Genomic DNA, 24,233 nt, shown 5'->3' with positions numbered 1-24,233 from the left:
GCGGTATGGGCAAGGTATGGGTGCGTCATCGGCCCCGGTTCAACGTTCATCGTTGCGTGCTGCGTACAGAGTGGGTTATCTGTAACAAACAGTCAGTATTTTATTATGCTGGTTGTGGTAGAGCTTTACAGCAAGGCGAAGACTGTCTGTGCTCGATGAGAAAGTGATTGCCGCTGAATGTGCGCATTTCCGGACGATGGGACAATGCTGCGTCACAGCTCGGCGGCTCGGCTAGGCCTCCCAGGCACGTCGCAAGAGTGGTGGCTTGTTTTACGGATACACGTCTGCATGAGCGGCGTATCGCTGCATGTTTTAATTGAGCGGTGAAGGTGAGATTTTATTGCCCCCAAGACGCGTGTCGCATTGCTCAAAGCCTTCCGTTCCGCTCCCTTTGCTGCGTGTTTTGCTTACTGCGTCGTATTACCGCACCAACGTTCGCTGAACGTGCTTTAGCTGTTATCACAGTGATGTTCCTATTGTCAATGGGATCTTTCTCATGAACATGTTAAATGCTTAAGTTGTAAATTTGTAACCTCACATTGACTCCTCTCAGTGGCAAATGAAGCGCGAGTAAAATAATGGAATCGTGAACAGGGCGAGATTTATTGGAGCAAAGCTATATCGTAGATATTTTGACTTCTCAGACGCATTAACTTCTAAATACTAGCAATCCCAATTTCAATTGCTTACTTAAGCTCTTACAGGTTGGCGTTCTAGCGCTAGCGTTATTCCGTTCGTTTGTTTTTGTTCTTTGACGCTGATATGTACTTTGTTATCAAGATCTTTTACCCTTTTATAATCTCACCGCGTCTCGTTTGGAGACCTACGCTCAGGTCATTTTGTTTCGAGGATTTCATGAAGACCGTGACGAATGAGCGGTGGTCGCTTTCCTACACTTATTTTTCATTGTCGTGAGGCGTCTATGTAAGTAATCGTGAATTAATAAAGCCTGGCTTTCTATGCAGCACAGCTTCATTCATTTATGCCCTTAGTGAAATGCCTCAAGCCATGTGATTCTATCCATGTGCTTGCCGAACTCACTTGAAGGCCCTTGTTCACAAACGTGCCCGAAGAAATAAGCCCCAGAATGCGTTTACATGACGCGCGACGAAAGACTAGGCTAACGACGACGGAGGCAGAACGATGCTATGATAAGGTGGTTAAAGATGCCGTAACATTTCAGTTAACATAAAACGACAGTAGAAATCCATGTCAAGTAAAGTTGACTGAACAGTTACGGTGTCCATTTTTCTGCCTTATCCGAGCATCGTTCTGTCTTCGTCGTTGTTGGCCTTGTTTTTCGTTCATAAGTAAAAAGACAAATTCCCCGCCAAAAGTATGTCGCTGTGACGTCACAAGCAACGTCACGTGTTTGTTGTGCCTCACAGTTCGCAGGTGTTATACACACATACATTTCCTGTTGCAAATATCAAAGATGTGCATGCCTCGTGTGGGTTCTTTGTTCTAAACGACGTTGCCCACAAGAGGCGGACGCGGCAACTGGCAAGGCTTTGTTAGTTTTCGCTATAATTTTTCTCGTGTCAGTACAGGCGGCGAGTAATCGGCAGCGTGCCCGTCTGCCTAAAACGTGGATGGACAGATGAATTCTACTTGCCTTGCTCATTGTATCGGGCGGCAGCTTACGCCACTAAGCTTATAAACTCCTTTCTGCCCTTTCCTTGAATCAGCCTAATCAGCCGGTCGTTTCATAATTTCCTCCCACCATTGTCTTTCCCCCACTAATCACACGACTGCCCCTTTCTTGTACTGTCTCTGTTGATCCATTCAATGTTTCAAATTTTTTTATCAGGCGCATTTAGTCGCAACCTGCATGCCTTATATTCATTGCTTGATGGATACTTATGTTGCGACCATATTGGTGATACTGTGTGGTAGAATTTGTTTGGATAAACTTGACCTATACATGGTGTGTGCACTAGTGAAAATTGTTTTTTTACCTTTCGTTCTCTCCATTTATTTTTCCTGTCCAGAAATGGCAAAACCATTTGCGGTTGTAAAGTTTCCTACTGAGGACGACAGTGTTGCTGTCGTTCCAGTTGTGTGGCTCAGTCCAGATTGGACAGAATGTCATTGGCCAGTAACAAGGAACTCTGAGATTACCAGGCTTGCGAAAGAACAAGCAGATCCGTCTGCCTTTCCTGGATACAGATGGCAAATGTGCCAAGTGGCAGTTGTCACAACATCTCGTAAGTAGCTGCATTATAGGCATGTAAGGTCTATGTGATTTGCGTCCTCTGCATGAAGTGTTTCACGGTGCTCCACTTAGCCATTTGTTAAAGAAGTGCAGCATCGCACCCTCCGTATCATTCCATTCAACTTTAAAAGAGCTGCAGATGTCATGCTGGTCCATTATAAGAAGAGTGCACTTCTTTAGCGATCATTGTTGAAACTGCAGCTCCCACTGCCATGTGAGTAGGCATGATTTGCGTGCTGGCAAATTGTAGAGTCATTGCACTCATCAGTGAGACTAGTGCCCAAGTTCTGCAAGGAAACTCCCACACATACTTCATATGATTGTCTAAGCAGACATGTGCATGATGTATGTTGACACTGCAGTTGTTTAGTGAGAGCATGTGTGTTTCATTAGGGCTTCCATAAGGAGCAGATGTACTGGGGCAGGTTCATGGCGACACTTCAATTGTGGTGTGGTTTTTAAAGATTGGTCAAGTGAATCAGGATTTTGGTGGCTATTAATGGAGGTGGCACACCTGCCTACAGTTAGTCACTTCAAGTCGAGAAGATGAGTAGGTGTGTACTACACATTTGTTTTGAAAATAGCCAGTGCCAACCTGCACTTAAGTGCCAGAACAGGCGCTGCACACTTGCTGCAACTCAGAACTGATGTAGCAAGGGCAGCCAAATTGTGCTGACCTGCAATGTGGACACCTAGCAAGCTTAGGCCCACATTCAATGTCTAATTCTGCAAGCCTTTTGATTTTTCAAGCTCCACATCCAACCAAGAAATTTGGTTGAAGCTGCTTGTAGGTAATATTAATACCCAGTCACACAAGCACTTTCAGCTAATTCTACGCAAGGGCAGCTTTTTGATACTCTGCAGCAAAGGCTAAGTCGGAAAGAGAAAGGGATCGCCCTTGTATGTGTGCCGAGGCATATGTTATTTAGAACAGGGCGTAGTGGAGTGAAGAGGGAGTCTGAGAGAGTGCAAAGTTGGTTTAGGCTGAGGTAGCCAGTTCCTTACGGGGCAGGCACAAAAGCCCCTTTCCTTCCTATCCTAGAGCCATAGAAAGTTGTCCGCAAGTATAGGGTGCTGGCTAATTGATAGTTCACTATAAAAGATTACAATGCAAATGGAAAAACTACACTCAAAATCAAGGTAACACACAGTGCTTTTGTGCATCGTTTTTTGTTCTGTTTGCATAATTCGTCGCATAACTTCCATTCGGCCATTGAGCTGAAGGCCTTGGAAGATATACTTCGAGCTCTAAGGAATTACGCCACTGCTACATGGAAAGCTCAGTCGTGGTCACCATCAAAATCATTTCATTTCTCCACTACAAGCTTTCGGGTACTACTGTCACTGTCAGTACTTCTGTAGGCACACAAACAATCCACCTTGAAGTCTGAATTGAGGGAAAACTGAGTGTTAATGTTACAGCTAGTAATAATTGCTCGTGAAATATACGTATATACATTTTTCTTTTCGGCCAGCTATAGCAGCATTATAATGCACCTTGAGCAAACTGTTGTCAGATGTTTTTATGCGACTGGAATATGTTAGTCTTATTTTATTGGCTGACTTTTCTTTTTCTATATAAAGTAGATATTTTAAATTTCAGTCATTTTGTGGCAGTGTTTATAGGGATTCATTTGGAACTTAAAGAAAAAATACTTAAAGGCAGCAAAACACAGTTCAGAAAAGCGTACATAAAAGTAGTAAGCAGAATTGCTAGGGCATTACTATTGTGCTTAGTATTAGCTACACCGCTCGAGCGCCAGGGGAAGCTCTATCTTACAATAGCTCATACTGAATGTGATAATACTCAGTTATAATGGAAACAGTTAAACAAAATAAAATCCGTTCTAGCAAAAATCACCTGCGAGGCCATTCAGGGAATTGTTGAAGAAACTATTTTATTAAAAGAGCACAGATGCAAGCATATTTATATATTGGCTGCATGTGACACAGTCATATCGTCCATAGGAAGAACTCAGTCTTATGAACGTGATATGTATGTCTTTAGCCATCTGCTGGCAATTACCCTATTAAGCTTGGTGATGCTCGACTGAGCAGTGTCGAATGTGGTTGATAGTTCTCTCAGGTGTTAATATTAAATGTCAGTGTTATTAGCAGCAAGCTAAAAATTGTGGTCCTATTATAAAGAAATGACTGAGGTTTAACCCTGCTAAACCTAGTTAGACAAAGTGAAAGCATGAACTGTGCTTAAGTCTGCTTAAGAGTGTAACTGGCAAAAGGCATTTTGCAAGGCTGTTTTCTCAAACATTGCCATTTCTGTCATCACCAGTGTCGCTGCTATCGCCATCATACTTATAAACTAAATGTTCAGTCATTGCCAACACTACTGTCATTCTTATTCTAGACGAAGAGAATTATTGGCTTCCCTGAGCCCAAAGTGGAGTAATGGTTTGTGAGCTCGGCCGGGGATCTAAGGAATAGTGGTTTGATTCAAGGTGGAGACAGAATTTTTTTATTTAGCCACACTTTGTCCTCTGACTCCCGAAAGTAAAATGTGAGCCGCCGCTGACCTTGGCCCGAGGGGGCGCAGTGAAGCTGTTGCTACAAAACAGACTATGATAAAAGTGGTCAATTTATGCAGTTCAACTGTAACCACCGGCTGTTCAATTTAGCATCACTTGAACACTGAGTGATAATGTAACAAGATACAAAGTGTTTCACTGCTGAGTAAGCTCACAGAACGAAAGTTGTGCAACTTGATCAATATTTTAATGGGTGCAAAATGCAGAAACTGTTCATATACTTTTGCAAATCTAAGCACTCCCAAATCTAAGCACTTTCAAGCGGGGTAGCTGCAAAATTGCAGTAAACAGCATTCGTGTCTTTTTTATTTTTTAAGATATGATTCTCTCTGTTTAAATTCACACTATATTTACTGAAGGTGCACGCCTTCCTCAAGAAAAGATTTCGTTTATTTCTGATCCTATCATTCCAAAATTATCTGAAGAAATTAGCATGCACCACACTGAGAATTATTCCAAATCAATACTTGGTACCATCAAACTCTAAGAAAGCTATAAATTTTATGTGGACTGATTATAGAGCAAGCAGATTACCTGCTTCCATGTCTGTTATATTTGCGGAGACATGTTAATTCAGGAAGAGCCTGAAGTAGAATTTAAATATCGAGCTATTGAACTCTGAAAATTGTGAAGCAGGCGACCGAGCTATAGATCTTTTTCAGTGGTAATCGCCCTAGCGGTCTTTGTAAAAAAAAAATTTAATAATGAATCAAGTTCTCTTAGAGCACTGGAATCGAATATATCCAGTGCTGTTTGGACACCACATTAGTTTCTTTCATTTAAGTGCTATAGCGAATATTAGAATAAAAAAAAAACTCAGGTGTACGAATGAAAGCGTTGAGAGCACAAAATAAAAAAAAAAGAATTTCAGGCTTCACTGTGGAGTTTTTTAGTGCCACAATAAGACTTATGCAAGGTGCATGCATGCCTGTTTCATTGAGTATATACAGCATATTACTGAGGACTACAAGAGACACTTGGCCAGCCATATCCTTCAAGCTTTCTAACTATAGAAAACAGAGTTCTTGTGTAGGTGGTCTATTTGCAAATTGACCTCTCCGAAACCCAAACCCAATATATTTAGAATTTGCGACCCCCACTTGCCCCCTAGCTGGTTGCAGTGTTCCTTTCTTTAAATTCAGTGTGCGTTTTGCACCTCTGCATTAGTCTTTTTCGAAAACTCTTTTCTCAACTGCACTTACCCCCCCCCCCCCCCCCTCCCCCTTTTATTTTTTGTTGCTTTATTTCATTTTTCCCATTCTTGTAACCATTTTGTAAGACCTGCAGCTCTGAGCCCCCTGGCTTCTCCCCGAGTTTCTTTTTTATTTGGAGACAGGTTCCTTTTCCGGTCCGGGACTTCCCACTTCTTCAACCTTTGTTAATTTTCGCCACCACATGCATATGCCGACCTTTTTTTCATTCATTCATTTGTTTGCCATTCACGTCATAAGGAATGGTTTTAATGTTCCAAGGCAGCTGTTTACCGTTTATAGCAGACCATGAATTTTTTCACTCTCGGCTGGCTGTGGGAAGGGCTATTTGTTCAACGTTCACTTTGTTGTCGACAGTAAAGCAGCTTGAGAAAACACTCATAGCAAGCATGGTTTAAGGCATTCCCGTTGCGACAAGTAAAAGGTGCGCATTACCCGTCAACATTAACCACGAGCTGCATTGCCGGTGCGGAGCAACGCATTGGCGGTGAGGTTGGCAACTGCACTCCAACTATGTGCAGTGCCACTGTTGCATGCATTACAAGAGCAGGTGTCCCTCTCCATATTGGGGAGTATGGAGACGAAGACTAGCAAGTCTTTCTAGGGACCATAGATGCTGTGTAACAGATGGCAGCATAAAACTCCGAAAACTGACCGAATGCGATCAATAAATATGAGCGTGTTGTCACGTGGGTCCAGTATCGGCAGGGCTTGGCAGGTTTCATGGGTATCGCGGATGCACAATGCTTGGTTTGGTGTCAGTTTAAGAGCCGTAGCGGATGTTGAAACAAGTTTGTAGAGGGCTGCCTACAGCTTGGAAGTTTAAGCAAACTTTGGGTTTTCCAAAGATGTTTACGAATTTTTTTGCTAAGTAAATAATTTCTTGTGCCCATCTCATAGAGACAAAGCTGCAAAAAGAAGGGGGTGGTGCTTCATTTTACATATTTCGAACATTAGCACCCCGCCTCTCCCTACCCATTTACCCCGCTGGGGTGGCACAGTCGTTACGGCACTCGACTACTGTTGCCATGGACGCGGGATTGAATCTCGGCCTCGGCGGCTGCTTTTCGATGGAGGCGAAAAGCAAGGCGCCCGTGTGCTGTACGATGTCAGTGCACGTTAAAGAACCCCAGGTGGTTGAAATTTCCGGAGTCCTCCACTACGGCGTCTCTCATAGCCTGAGTTGCTTTAGGATGCTAAACCCCTTAAACCAAACCAAACCTCCCTGCCCATTTCACTTATCGCAATCATGCAAAGAAAAAGGGTGCTTAGAATAGAGTGATTACAGTAGTTGCATGCTACTCAAGGCGAAAAAACCCATCAGTTTCCCTCAAAGAAGACTGTCCAGCCATTGGCATTGGCTGGTTGCCGTGACAAGCTTTATAATTCACTAATTGACATCCTGCTGCAATAACATACTATAGTGGTGAACTTGCTTCCTTTATTTCATGTGAAATAGCATTTGTGGTGTAGACTGCATAAGAGTTGGTCTCTTGATTTGTAATGTTTTTGCAGGAACATACAACAGTGCCGAAAAGAAAGTAACAAAATATCAATACAATTCAGCTGTCGAGAGCTCGGCATTGTCAGGTAAGCGGTACTAGTAAATTATTTGTGCTCAAAATATGTTGAACTTTTTTTTTTTTTTTTTTTTGTAGGTAATGAATATCCTGATGAGGCTGTCCGTCTGCCATCACCTCGTAAGTGATAACTGACAAGTATTATTTACTCTTAGTGTAGGTCCATTTGAAGCACGTTGATGCTAAGAGGGAAAGGCTGCACAGTTCATAAAATATGGCTGAAAGCTGAACCCTTATTGCATTCCTACTGGCTTGCTTTGGGTCAGAACATGCTTAAATACCTCTTTTCTTTCTTTTTTTTTTTTTCAGGGAGTACAGATTTTAGTTTTGCATTTTTTTTGTTTGTTCTTGGCTGACACTGTTGGCTCAGAGCATGACACAGCCTCTTGTGTCCCGTGACTGCATCTGCGTAAGGTCTGCATGCATGTCAAGCTGTATCTTTGCTCATCCGTTCGAATGTCTGTTAAACTAAACGGACAATTTCAATAAAAACACCAGTAAATTTTACTGCACGTGGACATCAGTGTGAGTGGGTAGAAAAATATTACTTGTGAAAAAGAGCACATTGCTGGTGTACTTAGGTAGAACTGTTTTTGGTTATAAAGTGCCCCAGTTTCTTGATTTCTAGCCAGGGAGGAAAACTGGCATAGCATTAAATTTTAAGTAGTCCCATTACAATGATCCAAGGTTATTTGAAGGCTGCTTAAAGTAGAAAGAAACCTTAGTTGGCAGTCACAGTCGGGAAGAACGGGTGCTTAGTGAAGGGCCAATGGAATCGTGTACTTGACTATTGTAGGAGTAAAAAAAGGGGGGGGGGGGGGGGGGTATGTAAACATTTCGGCACCTTGTATGAGTGTAAGAGGTATGGAATAAATAAAAAAAACTTCTGAAACTAGAAGTAACTTCAGCGTATGAATGACACTGCTTTTTAGCAAAGAAATATGGAGGAAAATGAGGGGCGTCGTTACAAGATGCATATGAACAGTCAACAGCCACTGAGACATGAAATTTTTTTGTTTGTGTGTGTTCTGAATTTGAAGTAGTAACATAATCATGAAGGTAATTGATTAGAGAGTAGAAGAAAAATAGCCACATGCTGCTGGTGTGATCTGAAATTCAGTGACTGTGGATTTGGATCCCACTGGCAGAATGTGTAGGTTTTTCTTTACTTCTTAATCAGTTCTCCGCAATTATGTTACTATAGTATATAGTTTACATTGATAAACATTAAAAAAAATGTATGCTTTCCTTTGTGTCAGTGGCTGTTGGCTCCCTTCATATACTGCTTCTAAATGTTTTGTAGCACTTCATTTAGTTTGGAGTAGAGTGAAAAAGATAGCTCATAGTATTCCTTCATTTTTTTGTGGCATCAATACCAGTCAACAGGAAAGGCTAGGCTGTTTGGCAGCTCATCTATGAATTAGTGCTTTACATGAGGGCGAAATCAGGGATGTTCACTGTTTACTGCTTGCTCTGTGTACATATTATTCTCACGCGAAGTGCTTATCATTGTGAAGAAGTTATCAATGGGAATTAGCTGATTTAGCACCTTTAATTACTTTGTCTCCTTTATTAACATCATTGCTATATGCTTGCATTAAGCTCCAGCTTCTCCGGAGCATATCCTGAGCGGCGATGGAGATGCTGAGAACCAGGAGCCGGCAGAGGAGCCTGCGGCCAGGTCTGACACAACTGCCACTGAACATCGTAAGACATTTCACATTTTTATTTCTGTGTGAACAGCCTTGAAGGAGTAAAGGTGCAGTTCATTTCGAAACTCAAAAGTTTCAATGAAATTACCTTTCATACAAAAATCCGGTTCAAATATTTTGCAAAAGCAGTGGTATGATCCTATGTAGTGAAAAAATTTATCGGTGCTTTCGTAGTTTTGCTCTTTCAGTATTTGTACTGTGCAGTTTGCGGTGGGCCCTCCCTAGTGTTTGACATTTGTTAGTGCCTTGTAGTTAGTTCTGGAGATTGCTGTTGTTTCCTGTGGCCTAATTGCAACCTATGACTGGACTAATGATTGCAAACTACTGCTCTGGGACTACTCAAACTACTGCTCTAGGACTACATAATGCTCAATGTATAGTCTACATCGTGAATCTACTTTCTGCACATTCTTTTTGTGTGACATTTGTTAATTGTGTATGAGTTATTGACAAATAATTTTTCTTCTGACATTATGATTATGGCCCAAATTACTTCTTGTTGGAAGAATTCGGGACAGCAGGTTTTCGGTTTCAAAACACTATGTAGGAACTATGTCATTAGTACCAGTAATGTGATGAGGGTCACTATAGGCACTGTGCAGAAACCCAGGGGACAGCACTCACGGCGAACAGGCAGCGCCACAAGTGAGTGCCGGAACATTTTCGTAGTGAGCCTCGCGGCCACCTGGGCAGGTTGTGCGCTTGAAAAAGGCGGCCTGCACAGCGAAATGGTGGCAGTTTCAGCCAGCTCGAGCGACGTAGCGAAGCGTAAACAATGCGAGAGCCACATGACACAAGACGGAGAGACAGGGACACTAGCCTTGGCCACCCGCTGGGCATTTATTTATAGGCTGTAAACACTCGAAATGGAAGACATGAGAAGCGCGAGCAGTTGGAAAAGGCAGAGCAAAAAACGAAGGGGGGGGGGGGGGGCGTAAAAAACGCGAAAAAATGTGGAAAAATACAAAAAACAATTTGTGGCGAACGCTCCTCCTCCCAAGTGTGGTACAGCTTCACAAAGGCCAGCTCGACCGCCCTAAGTTGGGGTGGCCGAGAAAAAAAAAAGCTGCGCTGAATTGAGTGGCCAAGAAGGATGGAACGAGGGTGGGAGAAGAATAGGAATGAAGCTGGAGTCGAAGAAGAGAAAAAAGCCTTAAAAAAAAAAAAAACAAGCCTGAAAACTTGAGAACGCAATTACCGGGCCTGAAAATGCCGCAGGCATTTGTATTACGCAGACGGCTTTTGAAGAGCTTTAGCTGTTTTCTGGCGAGGCGGTTGCCACTTTTCTCTGCGATAAAGGAAAGGATGGCAGATGGCACGCGGTCGCTGAGACAGTGACACAGCTATGAGAATGAAAACTCTCCTACAGCATGGCACAACAAGCAATCTACAGTTTCTGATACACATGCATGTCTTCCCCTCTGTCACATGTCAGAATTGTAGCATGCCTAATTTTCTTTGTCTTTGAAAGAACGTCCTGCCTTATCCCGACTTGAATGCTAGTTTTCTTTCGTTTTTTTTTTTTTATCGATTCTTATTGCCTCTTTAACGGTACTTTCAAGTCCTCTGCCACAGAATTAAGTTTTGACAGGGGAAGGTAAGAGGTGGTAGCCAGCCGCTCGACAACTTGTTAGAGCAGGATGGCATGTAATGAATGCAAGATCTGTTCAGAGCGCCCACGAATAAGTAAAAATATATATATATATATATATATATATATATATATATATTTTACTTATTTTTTACTATAGTCTCGATTGAGCAGTATGGCGTGAGAAACAGCTCATCATTTGAGGTACAACAGCTCAGTAGACATCGAAATGTCATTGACACAACTAAATGAATAAAGCTTATGGAATGGCAGACAAGGGCTTTATGAATCATATCTACAGAGGAGGGCGAAGCGGAAAGCTGGTACTTCGATGCCAGATAGGCAAGCTTTTTTTTTTTAGGTATTTTTGTTTGGTTTGCATTACATTCCGGGATTGCAAGGCGCTCATCTACGTAGGTGAAAGTTTTAGCGCATACTTGGGGAAATGATTAAATTGAGTCACTTTTTTTGCGGGTCGCATTGAGGCAGTTCAGTATTCACGTCATTTATTTTGTGCTGAAAGTTAGGTTTTTTCCTCCTTAAAAGGATCAAAAATTTGAAATTGTGCTCCAAAATGCAGTTTTTTCCTGGGATATGGGTTTCACAGCTCTAAATCCTACTTGATCTGTTGCACCCCTGAAACATGTTTTAGTTCTAATCTAGCTCTAATATAGCCCGATGCCTTACTGTTGCAAATGATATGCAAAAGTAAATGACAGTGCATTCTTAGGGAGAAATAGAATGATTACATATAACATGCATAGTACAAGCCTGATTATGGGAGATGTGATTTGATGTATCATGCACTTAAATATGGGTCAGTTCTGTCATCATTTGTGGCTCAAATTTTTCTGTATGTGAAAGGGCAATGATGAATTTTCAAATGATCAATGACTAGATAAAATAACAAAGGTCACTTTAAAGATACCATTTCCTGACATAGTTTTTTTCTTAAGGTCTAATACAGAGTACAGTGTTGCTGCATATGCTCATTACACACTGGTGCCTTAAGCATTTAGTAATCCTACCCTCATCGAACATTTTGGCATTTCAGAGACCCAGCTGAAGGTGCTTCGCATGCTGTATGAGATTAGACAACAGCAGCGTGATAGTGAACACCGAGTGCTGCAGCATCAGGAAGCAGTGCTCGGAAGGCTTGCTAGCCTGGAAGCAGCTATAGCTCAGGCTGCCCGATCACCAGAGGCTGAGGCAACTGTGACCAACCCCAAGTTGCCAGCCTACACATTGGCAGAACTGGAGGCAGCAGAAGCTGCTGTAAAGAATGACACTGTTGCTACTGCGCTGGTAATTATATAATCTTAACATTCAAATCCTGGTGAAGCTGGACATTTGGCAATGTGTTGCATCAGCGGCTATAAGTTATCTCTTTCGTTACCACGCCTATTCAAATCGATTGCTGGTGATTGATGCTTTAAATTGCCGATTTCAACATGTTAGAATCGTTTCTTGTGTATCTAGCGCCACCCATCTTTTAGTTTAGGCGCTGCACTTGTAGAACCAGTTGAATTTTTCCTGCTCTGGCAACGTTTTGATTTTTGATGGACCTTTTTGAGAAATAATGTCTGTGTTGCAAAAAAGGGCATGGCGGCCACGCTAAAAAAAAAATCCCTACCACTTGTGCATTACATCAATGTAGCATTAACATCAAATTTTTGTGATCAAAATATTTGCACTAATTCAAATATAGAATGAAATTGTCGGCTTGATCATATAGTATAGTATTGCGTCTATATAATTACTCGGAAATGGCGTCAGCTATTCACTAGTCAGCTTTGACTGAGTCTGAGTGGTTTTATTCCACAAAAACGCATTCCTGAAGGTCTCCCACGTGTCCAACATGTATACCCGGCCCTTACAGCCAGTTTGCAACTGTGTTGGTTTGGTGCCTACAAAAACCAGGAACTGCTTCACTGCATCGCACGAGAAAAGGCTGTTTCTGTTTCGTTTTTTTTTTTTTTTTTTATGTAGGCGAAGAACGGCGCTGTACAGATAGCTTATTTTTCTACAGTGTTCCTGGGTCATGTATATTCTAAATTTTTTTTATTAACAATACATCTGTAGATATCATGCCTTTTCTATCTTGCTTTTATCAACTCGCCACAAAAATTACAATCTCCGATTTTTTGTGTGTTCCAGAATAAATTTTTGCTTTGTACTTATGTTTTTGGAAAGAGCATTTTGTTCTGTGCAATTTTGTCTGCTACAACGCTTGCTGCAGTATTATTTGTGCTGGCAAAAGAATATCTTCAGAGTCCCGTGAAAGACTGCCATTTTCTTGCGGTAACGAAAGAATTAAGGGCAGGTTCACGGGTTAATCAATCATTTTTAGTTAATGAATGTGCCAGATTCGTGAGGTTCATTTTAGGACAGTAGAGCTACATTGAAGCATTTGGAAAGCAAAGCAAAATGCTCTTTATGGCCAGGGACAAAGCTCTGCATAACGCATTAATGACGGAGAACATTGCAGAACTGGTAAATTTTCGGGTATTCATGTCATTTTAAACCTGTAATCGCATTATTACTTTTTGGACAGCATGTAATTTTAATAAAGTAGTGATTAGTGTTTCATGCCCCAGTAGCAATTGTTTAATTGTGTATTTGCTTTCAGCGGAAGCAGCTGATGCGCCTGGGAGGCGGATCCCTAAAGGAAGTGGCCAGCAACATCATGACAAGCATCATGGGAGTGGAAGTTCAAAGGCTCTACAGCCTGCACGGGCGTAAAGGGAAGAAGGCCTTCATTTCGATGAGGCTATGCAGAGTGGCAACAGGTATATTTTTTATTTTGCTCTTGCCATTTAAATTTGAAACATTAACAAAAACTTTCTTGGTGCTTTAGCTACGAAGCCTTGTTTGCTATATTGTGACACAGAGGTGGAAAGGAGCACGTTAATAGTAAAACTACTGGCACACCACAAAACTGTAGCTTATAAGTGGTGATTGGTTTTCAGGAAAATGCTGCCATGCTAAACACACCATGCTGTTCCAAAACCATACACAGTTCCTTTGTCAACACTGGCAAGTTACTTTGCGACAGCCAAGTTAGTCTTTTTTTAGAGCGGTCGAGAGGAGTCAGTACTTCTACTTCTTATCTCAGCTGTAATTATTTCTAGTGGCAGCAAAATTGCATGGCTGTGTCATGCATGGAGCAGCCACACTTTTTAAATGCAGCTTTTACAGTCGAACCCGGTTATATCGAATTTTGGTTATATCGAACTCACGAAATATCCCCTTGAAAATCCCATGTAAAAGTATAGGAAAGCCGCGTCATATATCGAACTCAATTTCACCGGTCGTTCGATGTATCGAACTCTGCACCACGCACTGGAAAGCGTGCCTTCCCCAAAGACGGTCGCATTACCCTTGGCCGTTTGCCGCGTGACGTTGTCAAGCCACGCGCGGGAGGAATGAGAGGGGACAGTTCGGCGAGGGCTGGTCTGGGCAGCGCCGCGCCCATTCCCCAAAGGCGCGCGCATCTGCAGTTGTCGTTTCCCACGCGCCAACACATGACGTTTGCAAGCCATGTGCGTGGGTGTGCCCATTCTTTTGCTGAGCTATCTCTCTCCTTCAGCACGCGCAACGCATGCGCCAAGCCAGCTCAGCCCGTTTTCAGACAGCCGTCGGACGCTTTCTCCAGCGTGTGTTGCGAACCCTCTACGTGCGGCGGTGCGGCGGCGGACGTGGCTATGGCGCCTGCGGATGTTAAGAAGCGCCAGCTCTCTGTTTCTTTTCTTTTTTTTTTTTTTGCGAGAGTCATCCTTGCCTATCGTTGGGCTGTACGCGCGACGTAGCGTAGGATATGGCGGCTGCGGACGTTAAAAAGCGGCAGGGATTTTTTTTTTTTGCGGATTGTTTATTTTATTTATTTTTTATCGTTTATCCTTGCATGTATGAATCAGCGAAAGCACGCGGTCAGCTGCTGCGATCATGACGCCCGCCCCAAGCGCGGCGTGATAAATCGAACCAAGCTTGTGCAATCAAGCCATCACGGGCACTGCCAAGTTAGCTCCCCACCACCGCAGGAGCTATCAAAAGATAAACGCGCCCCGACGTTATCGCTGCGCAGCATCTTGGCATGCTGCCAATAAGCTGTGGATGAGACGACCGAAACGGACTGACGCGCGCCATCGACATGCAACACAGAAACCTTGTTTTGAGCTGCCGCGGTGGCTCGAGCGACAAGAGGGACGCAGTTCCAACAAGTTTGAAAATTTTCGCTCTGTCGCTGCCGCTCGTCGCTTGCATGTGAGCGAGCTAGCCTTATCGCGTTTTTTATTTTTTTTTTTCAAATTCTCGGGTGCAAAAGTAAAGGGTGGGTTCATTATGCGAGTGGGTTGATTACGCGACAAATACGGTATCGTTTTTTCGCATTGTAAGTGCCGTCACAAGCCGATTTCTGTATATCGAATTATCGATATATCGAACTATTTCGCGATCCCCTTCGAGTTCGATATATCCCGGTTCGACTGTATAGGTGCCTGTTTCAGACATTATCGATGTAGCTGGCCACCTACCACTCGTGATGGGTAGTAGCAGAATGAAGTACCCCTGCATCAGCTAGCAGGTGGTAAAGTGGAGATTTCGCTATCTCCCCATAATAGAAGAGAGAGTGAGAGACTGCAGGTTGTTTAGTGGATGTGGGTATAGTGATAGCCTAGGAATTTGAAACCGGAAGGTGGCTACCGTGAAAGGGGAAAACTATGAGTGCAGAATAACGTGGAACCTGAGAGTGGTGCAGTGAAAAGGAGCTGCAGGTTGACTACCGCAGGTATGGAAGTGCTGCTCCATTTGCTCCAAACTGCTTTCCGTGCTCCATCTGCTCCAAAATGCAATATTGCTCCAGACCATCTCCAAACAGGCTGCCGGAGTGTTGTGTTTTGAAACTGATTTCAGTGACTATTAATAATGTTGCTCACAAAAAATTCAATCTGATGCAGTTTGATTAAGCAGCTTTGAGAAGTGCAGCGGGGTGGTGAAGCATTTACCACTATAAACGAGCATTAAAGAGGAAGGTATGCAGCCCTCGAATAGCGAGAGCTTCATCACGTATGTATCGTAGCGATCCGAGAGATAGCTTGTTTGTACATGCCATCCCACTTTCTCCCCTACACTCTGCACTTTCTCCGCAGTGTCGGGCAGTTTACGTGTCAACATTGTCATTGTAGTGAGCTGAGAAAACTTTCAGGTTACAAGCGCGTAAAGGGGCGCGCTCGAGCTAATGTCATGAGCGCTTGAAGTATAAAGACGTGACATGTGAATTGCATGTACATTGTATAGGGACAGCGTGGTCAAAACTATTGGCAGCACACCAGTTGCAGAGGTGTAATAAATCTTGTGCTGAGCGTAATACATATAAAATATTCATAAACTACAAAAATATGGAGCATTAATTTTTTTTGCATGTAAATTTAAAACGAGCCACAAGTGTTTGGAGGGACTCCATTGCAAAATAAACCTTTCTACATGACATGGCACTTTCTCCCAGCCTTTTGAATCGCCAGTGGTGAAGGAAGCGAGAACAGTGAGAGAGGCAGACACTGCAAACTACTATGAGCCATTGACTGGTTGTCTGGCTTCAAAGAACTGCACGATTTGTAATGGTTCTGCTTTGTAAACCGGCAGATACCATTGAGGCTGTCATGTGAGATCAAAGCATACTCAGGGTGTCTAGCAGCCGGGAAAACCTGGAATTGTAAGGGAAATTTCATACACCGGGAAAAATAATTACTCCGGCAGTTGCCAGCGCGAAAGCGTCAGCGAGCTGAGCTACAGCTGGGGTTCGTTGTGACACTCCGGCAGTTGACCGCTCATGTCTTCGCGATCTCTCCGCAGGTTCCGAGCTTCGTGTGCGCGATAAAATTGCTTAACACTTTCATGTCCATAATCACGAACTCTGTATCGGCACCATATTCCGCGCTAACGCCAAGGTGAAACTCTCGTTGAATCGCGGACTTTCCCGACAGAACAGACTTCTGCAGTAGAGTAGCACGCGGCGGCGGTAACTCAATGTAGCGTGATCCAGGATGCAATTTGCGCTGTAATTTGAACCCGCGGAGTCTTAATCGGGCAGCGTGGTTGGTGTTCCTTGCACATCTAACAAGTCTGGCACTGGCTGTAACTCAGGTCCCGACGGTACGCTTGTGGCTGGCGACTTCTGGTTTTTGTTCCACGCCCGCTTCTTACTGCTTCCAAAAGGTATTGCGTGCACGGTTACAATCTGTTTTCTGGCATCTTGATTGCAAGGAAAAACTGCATAAAACTGCGCATCGAGAAACACGAGCACAAACGGAGGCACGCATGAAAAGGCGGCCACAGCGGCTAACACAAAACAGCAAGAAAAAAAATGACGTGCCAATCCCACCAGTCAATGAGAGACGCAAAAGCCTGCTGTAAACCGGTGCGCGCAGCCAGTCAACACCACCTAGTCTTCTAGGTGGTGTTGAGCCAGTCCACTTGAGCGAAGCCATTTTGAGATAGCGCAAATTGAGCACAAAGAAGACAGTTTTAAACCAAGCCTAATGTGGCGGCGATCGGCCGGGTGCAACGCACGTGGTGTGCGCAGGAATTTCGAACAAAATTCTTCATGGGGCATTTAATGGCTGCCGTGACGTTTTAAAATCCGAATTTTCGCTCTGTCGCTGCCGCTCGTCACTTGCATGTGAGCGAGCTAGCCTTATCGCATTTTTTATTTATTTATTTTTTTTTTTTTTTTTTTTTTTTTTTTTTTCAAATTCTCGGGTGCAAAAGTAAAGGGTGGGTTCATTATGCGAGTGGGTTGATTACGCGACAAATACGGTATCGTTTTTTCACATCGTAAGTGCCGTCACAAGCCGATTTCTGTATATCGAATTATCGATATATCGAACTATTTCGCGATCCCCTTCGAGTTCGATATATCCGGGTTCGACTGTATTATTGTCACATTTCCTGACTGAATTCAGCGTTAATAATTCGAGTGTAAGTGCTCGAAAGGATAAACATTCCAAAAACGCGTTTTCTCTATATCAGTTTTTGACCATTTTCGACTCTCGTCTCCCCTTAATTAACTCTACGGCTGTTATTTTAAGAATTTTTGCTACTGCAAGCCTTCAACTAATTTTCCAGCTGATTGCGCATTTATCAACAGTGTGAACGTGTGCAGTTTCCTTTAATGGCTGTGGGCGACGCCACTATTGTTCACATAGGTACAGCCGAGGCGGTATTACAGCACTTCCGCTCAAAACCTTGGAACTGAATGCTTTTACGTCACAGCACCTTTTGAGAGGCTTTGAGCAGAAGTTCTTCCAACCAATCGCAGAGCGTTCTGAACTGAACACAGTTCTGTAATACTGCCCCTGGTCTCCCTCGAGACCGGCCGAAACTATAGGGTGCCTCGATGCGAGGCACCCTATATACACCCGAATTTTGACCAATCAAAACCGTCGTTAACAATAACAGCCTGATCATTATTGTAAACTGCATAATATGGTTAATGAATAGCTTTTTGCTGGGAATTATTCGTCTATGCTCATTATCATCAGCAGCTACATCTTTGAGCCTCTTCACTTGTCAGGAAATTTAACCTGAAATAATCAGGGAAAACCTGGAAAAGTCGGGGATTTTGAAAATAGTGGTTTGCTAGACACCCTGATACTTGAACTGTTATGGGGGTGATGTCACTTAGATGTCAACCACTAAAATTGTTCTCAAGATTGTTGAAAACTCACACAGGGTCTTTTGCTAGTATATTGAAATTAAGGAAGCCCAAGCATAGCTCAAGTGATGATGTGAGCAGTTACTAACTGGAGGCCGTGATGTACAGAATTGGGAGGAGAAAAAGGCTACCGTTCAGTGCCTTCTGTCCTCCTTGCAGCCACTACTGACCAGTACCCAGAAAATTGTCAGCACAAGCATAGGACCAAAAAGGATATGCACAAAGCAGAGAGCAGAAATGTGCTGCTCATCGGTGTGAGCTAAAAACAAGTTTTAATGCTTGAGCGCATCAGAATGGTAGACTCCACTTTTGAATCTCTCAAGTCAAAATAGTGAACGGCTTTTCAAAGTTGATATTAAGCTATGAAGTGTAGGAGCAGGCATTCCATTTGCTGCTAGTCTCCTCCAAATTGTTGCTCAGATCAGTTATTTAACTTTAAGGACCTGTACGTTTTGACTGCGTGCATAAACGGCAAAGCATTGAATTTTAAATCAAAAGCATTCAAATAGGATGCATTTATGTCGAGAAGTGAAAATTGTCGTCAATAGAAGCGTTTCATCCAAAAACATGCTCGAAACATAATTTGAGTCCTTCAAATACTCGTTTTATTGCTCCAAAGCTCCTCTAAAATGGCTTTATTACTGCTCCCTGAGCTACTCCAAAATGCTTGAGCCTGCTTTCACCCCTGTTACCATAAAAGCAGTTCATGATGAGAACGGGGGAAGGGTAGCAGCTAGACTGAGAAGTGGGAAAGGCAGAAGCATGAGTGGAAAAGGGGGAAGGGTAAGAGAGGCATGCTTCATCTGTGCAGTTTGTTGTGTTATGGGGCCTTACTGAAATGTGAATGGACAAAATAGAAACATCCTTATGCACTGCCCAAGACAACTGCACGACTCCATTGCTGTGATGACCTCATGTAACCTATGCAAAAGATCTTATTTTTTCTTTCTTATCTTATCAGAACTGCCATTGATCCAGCATCTGAAAAACACTGCCTCTTCTTGGGCCACAAGGCCTCCATTATATGGGTGGCTGTTCCTGGCCCTACTGGGCTGGGACTGGTAGGTCAACGCCACTTGCGGCGGGGGCTAGCCTGCCACTGAATTCCTATCTGTTGTAGGCCGTTATTGCCACCGCTTAGGGGGTGGACGACGGCTGTTGTTGCGGCGCGCGTCTTTGTCCCTCTGGCCTCTCATTATGGTCAAACCACCTTGCACTTGCTAAATGGCATCACAGGTGGCCGGTTAATAAAAGACATGTGACCTCTAATTCATAACAGGAAGACCACTCTTTCGAGGGGCATGTTCAACTTCGAATTATGGCATAAAACGATACAGCTCCAGAAATGCGGCATTAAAATAAAATTACAGAAACAACATATGAACCTTTTATAATCAGCAATATAGCAGATGATTACAATATTCTTCAATAAGAAATTTTAGCACAGCTCTTCAGATAATTAGGTTTTGTGATATGCCAGATAGTATAGCTAGTCTTCATTTCCCACATATTGTTCATGCTTCCATTCACTCCTTTCCCAGTTCTTCACTGTTATAATGGATGCCTTGTTGTGGCTGTAGGAAGAAGGAAAACAAAATGCATGGGCCTGCTCTGAGCCACCTTTGCATGAGGCAGCGGAGGTGGCTCAACTACAAGCTAGCATTTTGTTTTCCTTCTTCCTACAGCCACAACAAGGCATCCATTATAACAGTGAAGAACTGGGAAAGGAGTGAATTGAAGCATGAATGATATGTGGGAAATGAAGACTAGCTATACTATCTGGCATATCACAAAACCTAATTATCTGAAGAGCTGTGCTAAAATTTCTTATTGAAGAATATTGTAATCATCTGCCATATTGCTGATTATAAAAGGTTCATATGTTGTTTCCGTAATTTTATTTTAATGCCACATTTCTGGAGCTGTATCGTTTTATGCCATAATTCGGAGTTGAACATGACCCTCGAAAGAGTGGTGTCTTCCTGTTATGAATTAGAGGTCGCATGTCTTTCATTAACTGGCCACCTGCGATGCCATTTAGCAAGTGCAAGGTGGTTTGACCATAATGAGAGGCCAGCACTCTTATCTAAAGAGGCTTCTTCAGCAATTTTTGTTTAGTTGTGTTGAAATTACAATAATGGAGGTTAAATGCAAAGAAAGCAGTGTTGTCTGCATCATCAGTATACAGCCGACGACCGATTTTTCGGACACCCAATTTTTTTGGACATGCTTGATTATTCGGATTTTTTCCCGGCCCCAGGACATACCTTATAAAGTCAATGTATTACGCTGTTCAAAATTTCGGACACTCTAAGGAGGGCTATTCGATTTTTCGGACATTCCAAGCATCAGCCGGGCCAACTGCCACACATTTTGAGCGGTGTAGCTGCCATCTTGTTTCTTTACTTTTTCCTTCGATAGCCTCGAAACCGGTGCCGGCCTTGCGTGCCGCTCATGGTGCTGCTCCTTAGCTAAACACGCTGGATCGAGGCTATAATATTTGCCTAGCAGCTTTCGTTTCCGGGACAATGTCGCTGCCGGAGTGCTTTTTTTTTTTTTTCTTTTAGCGTGATCGCTTCTACTGGGGCCTGTTCCTCTGTGTGTTTGCCGTGTAGGCCTAGCCGTGGTCATGCTGATGTGAGAACTACTTCTGTCGCTACTGTGGCTCGCATTTTATTGAATTGGCTTCAGTTCTGTTTCCAGATTTTATGTTGTTTTTTTTTTTTTCTTTCTTTTTTCGTGCAACGCGACAGCTAGAAGGCACTCAACGGAGTGGGTGTTGTGATTCAGTGTTTGTGGTGTGCCTTGCCAGTGGGAAAACCTACTCTGTCGATTTGCTTGGAGCACTTAGTACCCTCGCCGATGCGTGGAAGTCTATAGCACCTACAACGCTGCGCAATTGCTTCCGCGGCGTGGGATTTGTGCTGAATGAAGAGTCGGCTGCCTTAGACGAGGAGAGCATCGTCGAGCAGTTGTCAGGCAGTGAGCAGTTCATTCACGACCTTCGCACTGCTGGTGTCAAAATTCCATCGGCTGTCTCGTTTTCAAAGTTCACAGACATGGACCACCATGGAACTGTGCTCTGGGCTCATAGATACAGGAAATATTCGCCAAGTGCTTGTGGAGTCTGAGAGCGAAGATGATGATGACTCACCTGCAGCAGCGCAGCCGACGCAAGATGAGCTGATGCAAGCGAAATTCAGGTGGACCTATTAGCACGGAAGTGGAGCGTGGTGCAGAAAAGCATTAATGACTTTTTCCGGCCTCAAAGTGAATAATTGAGCTTTTTTGGTGCACATTTGTTTTTTCGGACATTTTTGTGGTCCATTGAGAGTCCGAAAAATCGGTCGTCGACTGTACATTAAAAGGCTCCAGGGGATCTAAATTAGTATATATACGGCACCCTCATAGCCGATGTCACTTCTGAATGGCCAAACCCGTTTATTTGCCCATATTATACTTTTCATTAACTAATGTGCATTATTTTTATGTTTGTGGAGTGTTATTAAAAATTGCTCATTACTCCACTTATTTTCTGCAGATGCCATTTCGGAGAAGCTGGGGGTGGATGCCAGCGAAGCGCAGGGCTTTATTCGCAGGTGGCTGCCAGGTTCCTGTGATAGGGGAGGTGGTAGGAAAAGGCGATTTACAGATGCCTTCACCCCTCCTACCACAGTGGCACCACATGCAGATGCTAGTGCAGGGGCATCCCCCTGCACTGTGGGTCCGTGCATGCCCTCCACCCCTAGCACACAGCCTTCCCCTGTGGCCCCTTCCATCCTTGCCCAAGCACCCTCCCCTGTGCCCCCTTCCACTCACTCTTAAGCACCCTCCCTCCCCTAGACCTCATCTAAACGTTGTGCCAGCAGGCAAGCAATTGTATTGAAAGAAAATAAACATTTTTATGCATTTTGAATGACTGTGTTTGCTCTTTAGCATTAAATAGCAAAATCCAAAGGTACAACCAATAGGATGAGTGGCTGCATGCATTACTACTGCTGGAAATTCCTTGCATGCCTGTTGTATATGGGACATAAATGGGAAAACCAGTGATATGCCAATGTAAAATAAGCTAGTGGTTTATGATGGGGCAAGAATGGAAAATACAATGATGTGCCCATGTAGGATAAGGCATTGGTTTATAATGGGGCAAGAATGGAAAATACAATGATGTGCCTATGAAGGTTAAGCCACTAGTTTTCCAACCATAGGATTTCCAATGAATTGCAATGGTTGTCCAACTTGGACAATGAATGGAAATCCAACAGTAGGCCCATGTTGGTTGGGCCAAAGTGGATGTAAGTTGGTAAAATATTGGTATGAATGATGGTCCAATGTCGGAAAAAGTAATTTTCCGAAAAGCCTGTGTTGGTCCAATATTGACGCCAGTGTTTTCCAGTATTGGAACATCGTCGGTCCAATGTTGGTGTGCTGCTTGGAAACTTGTCTGGCCAAAGCGCATTGCGCACACGCACAGTGGCCGCGCCGGGTAGCGCCGACACTTGCCATCCCACGTTCGTAACACCGTTAACGTCAAGGAGAAATCCCATTTCTCTGCTCATTTCGTCGGCTAGCGTTTGCATTTCGGCCTCGTGCATGCACTCTAGATCGACGGAGACTGGAAACCCGCAGCGTCGCATTTCTTGCCGTGCAAGTGCCTGCGACACGACGAAAAAGACGTGTATAGACAGAAACACACACGCAGAGAGACACACATCTTACTTTGAGCGATTCGTTGTACAGAGAGTCGCTATTGTGAAGTCGTTGTTTGTGTAATTCGCTCATGGCCCGATCGATATTTAGAGCCCCGGCCCGCAGCAATTCCAAACCGATGCGTCGCCCATCGATTGCACGTCCGCTCTCCAGCTTGGTCGGCGTGGAACCCGAAGATGCGACGCAGCTGCAGTTAACGCCGCCAGAGAGAATGGAAGATGCCTGCTGCATATTGCTCGCCCATTGTTGTCAACTCAATCGACCGCGAGACGATCACCCCGCTGATTGCAAACCATGGCTCGTCGCTCTCGTTTACAGCTCGCGTGTTCTATTGTGTGATCCCACGCAACGAGCTATCGAGCGAATTTCTTGGTCTACCGCCTGGATGCACGGCACGATTTCGACAAATCGTTTACGGAAGCGGTGAGTGTGTGTGTGTGCGCACGTGTGCCGCATCACGCTTATTGCAATGTTTCTTTTACAGATCGTTATGGGCACGCGAATATTGCCGCCCGACTACGTGTTTGGACTTCTCGGAGAACGCCGTTCTCAATTTGTGGCTCCAGTAGACTGCTGGCTAGCGTGTCAAGAATTTCTGCTGTGGTTGGGTCTAGGCACGCAGCACGCATTCGATCACCTCGCTCTGAAACATTGCGGCGCGGAAGAAATGGAAATGGAACACAAGACACCGCCGACGCTATGGACAGCGGCATTTTTGGCTCTGGCTGTTCTCATAGCAGCAGTGGCGTACTTTGGAGGGCATTTTTGGCTCTGGCTGTTCTCATAGCAGCAGTGGCGTACTTTGGAGGACAACTAAGGGCACCTGAGTCGTTACCGGGGGCGTAATGCCAACAATAAAGAGTGACAGACATGATTGACGGTGTGTACGTCTCAAACTGCGTTTACAATAACAAGTGTTGTTGAAGGAATACCTGTCATTTACTAACAAAGCGCACC

General features: G+C 43.8%; 1 protein-coding gene across 1 annotated transcript; it reads left to right on the top strand.

The window, feature by feature from the left end:
- Positions 1 to 316: 316 nt before the first annotated feature.
- On the top strand, positions 317 to 22,479 carry LOC146182340 (uncharacterized). The gene is made up of 7 exons (XM_084577430.1): positions 317 to 329; positions 7,485 to 7,559; positions 7,628 to 7,669; positions 9,152 to 9,256; positions 11,907 to 12,157; positions 13,482 to 13,641; positions 22,105 to 22,479. The coding sequence occupies exons 5-7, from the start codon at positions 11,930 to 11,932 to the stop codon at positions 22,386 to 22,388; spliced, it is 672 nt and encodes a 223-aa protein (XP_084433556.1). The 5' UTR covers positions 317 to 329; positions 7,485 to 7,559; positions 7,628 to 7,669; positions 9,152 to 9,256; positions 11,907 to 11,929; the 3' UTR covers positions 22,389 to 22,479.
- The last annotated feature ends 1,754 nt before the right edge of the window (positions 22,480 to 24,233 follow it).

This window comes from Amblyomma maculatum, chromosome 8, assembly GCF_055883805.1.
Source record: "Amblyomma maculatum isolate TAMU_Amacu chromosome 8, ASM5588380v1, whole genome shotgun sequence".
NCBI lineage: Eukaryota > Metazoa > Arthropoda > Arachnida > Ixodida > Ixodidae > Amblyomma > Amblyomma maculatum.
Note: the sequence above shows the minus strand (reverse complement) of the source record. Positions and strands in the feature narration are given on the sequence as shown.

Excerpts from the sequence above, each read along its gene's own strand:
- LOC146182340 (XM_084577430.1), top strand. The coding sequence starts at position 11,930 with ATGCTGTATGAGATTAGACAACAGCAGCGTGATAGTGAACACCGAGTG. Across the intron at positions 12,158-13,481 it reads ACACTGTTGCTACTGCGCTG|CGGAAGCAGCTGATGCGCCT; the intron begins GTAATTATATAA and ends ATTTGCTTTCAG. Across the intron at positions 13,642-22,104 it reads GCTATGCAGAGTGGCAACAG|ATGCCATTTCGGAGAAGCTG; the intron begins GTATATTTTTTA and ends TATTTTCTGCAG.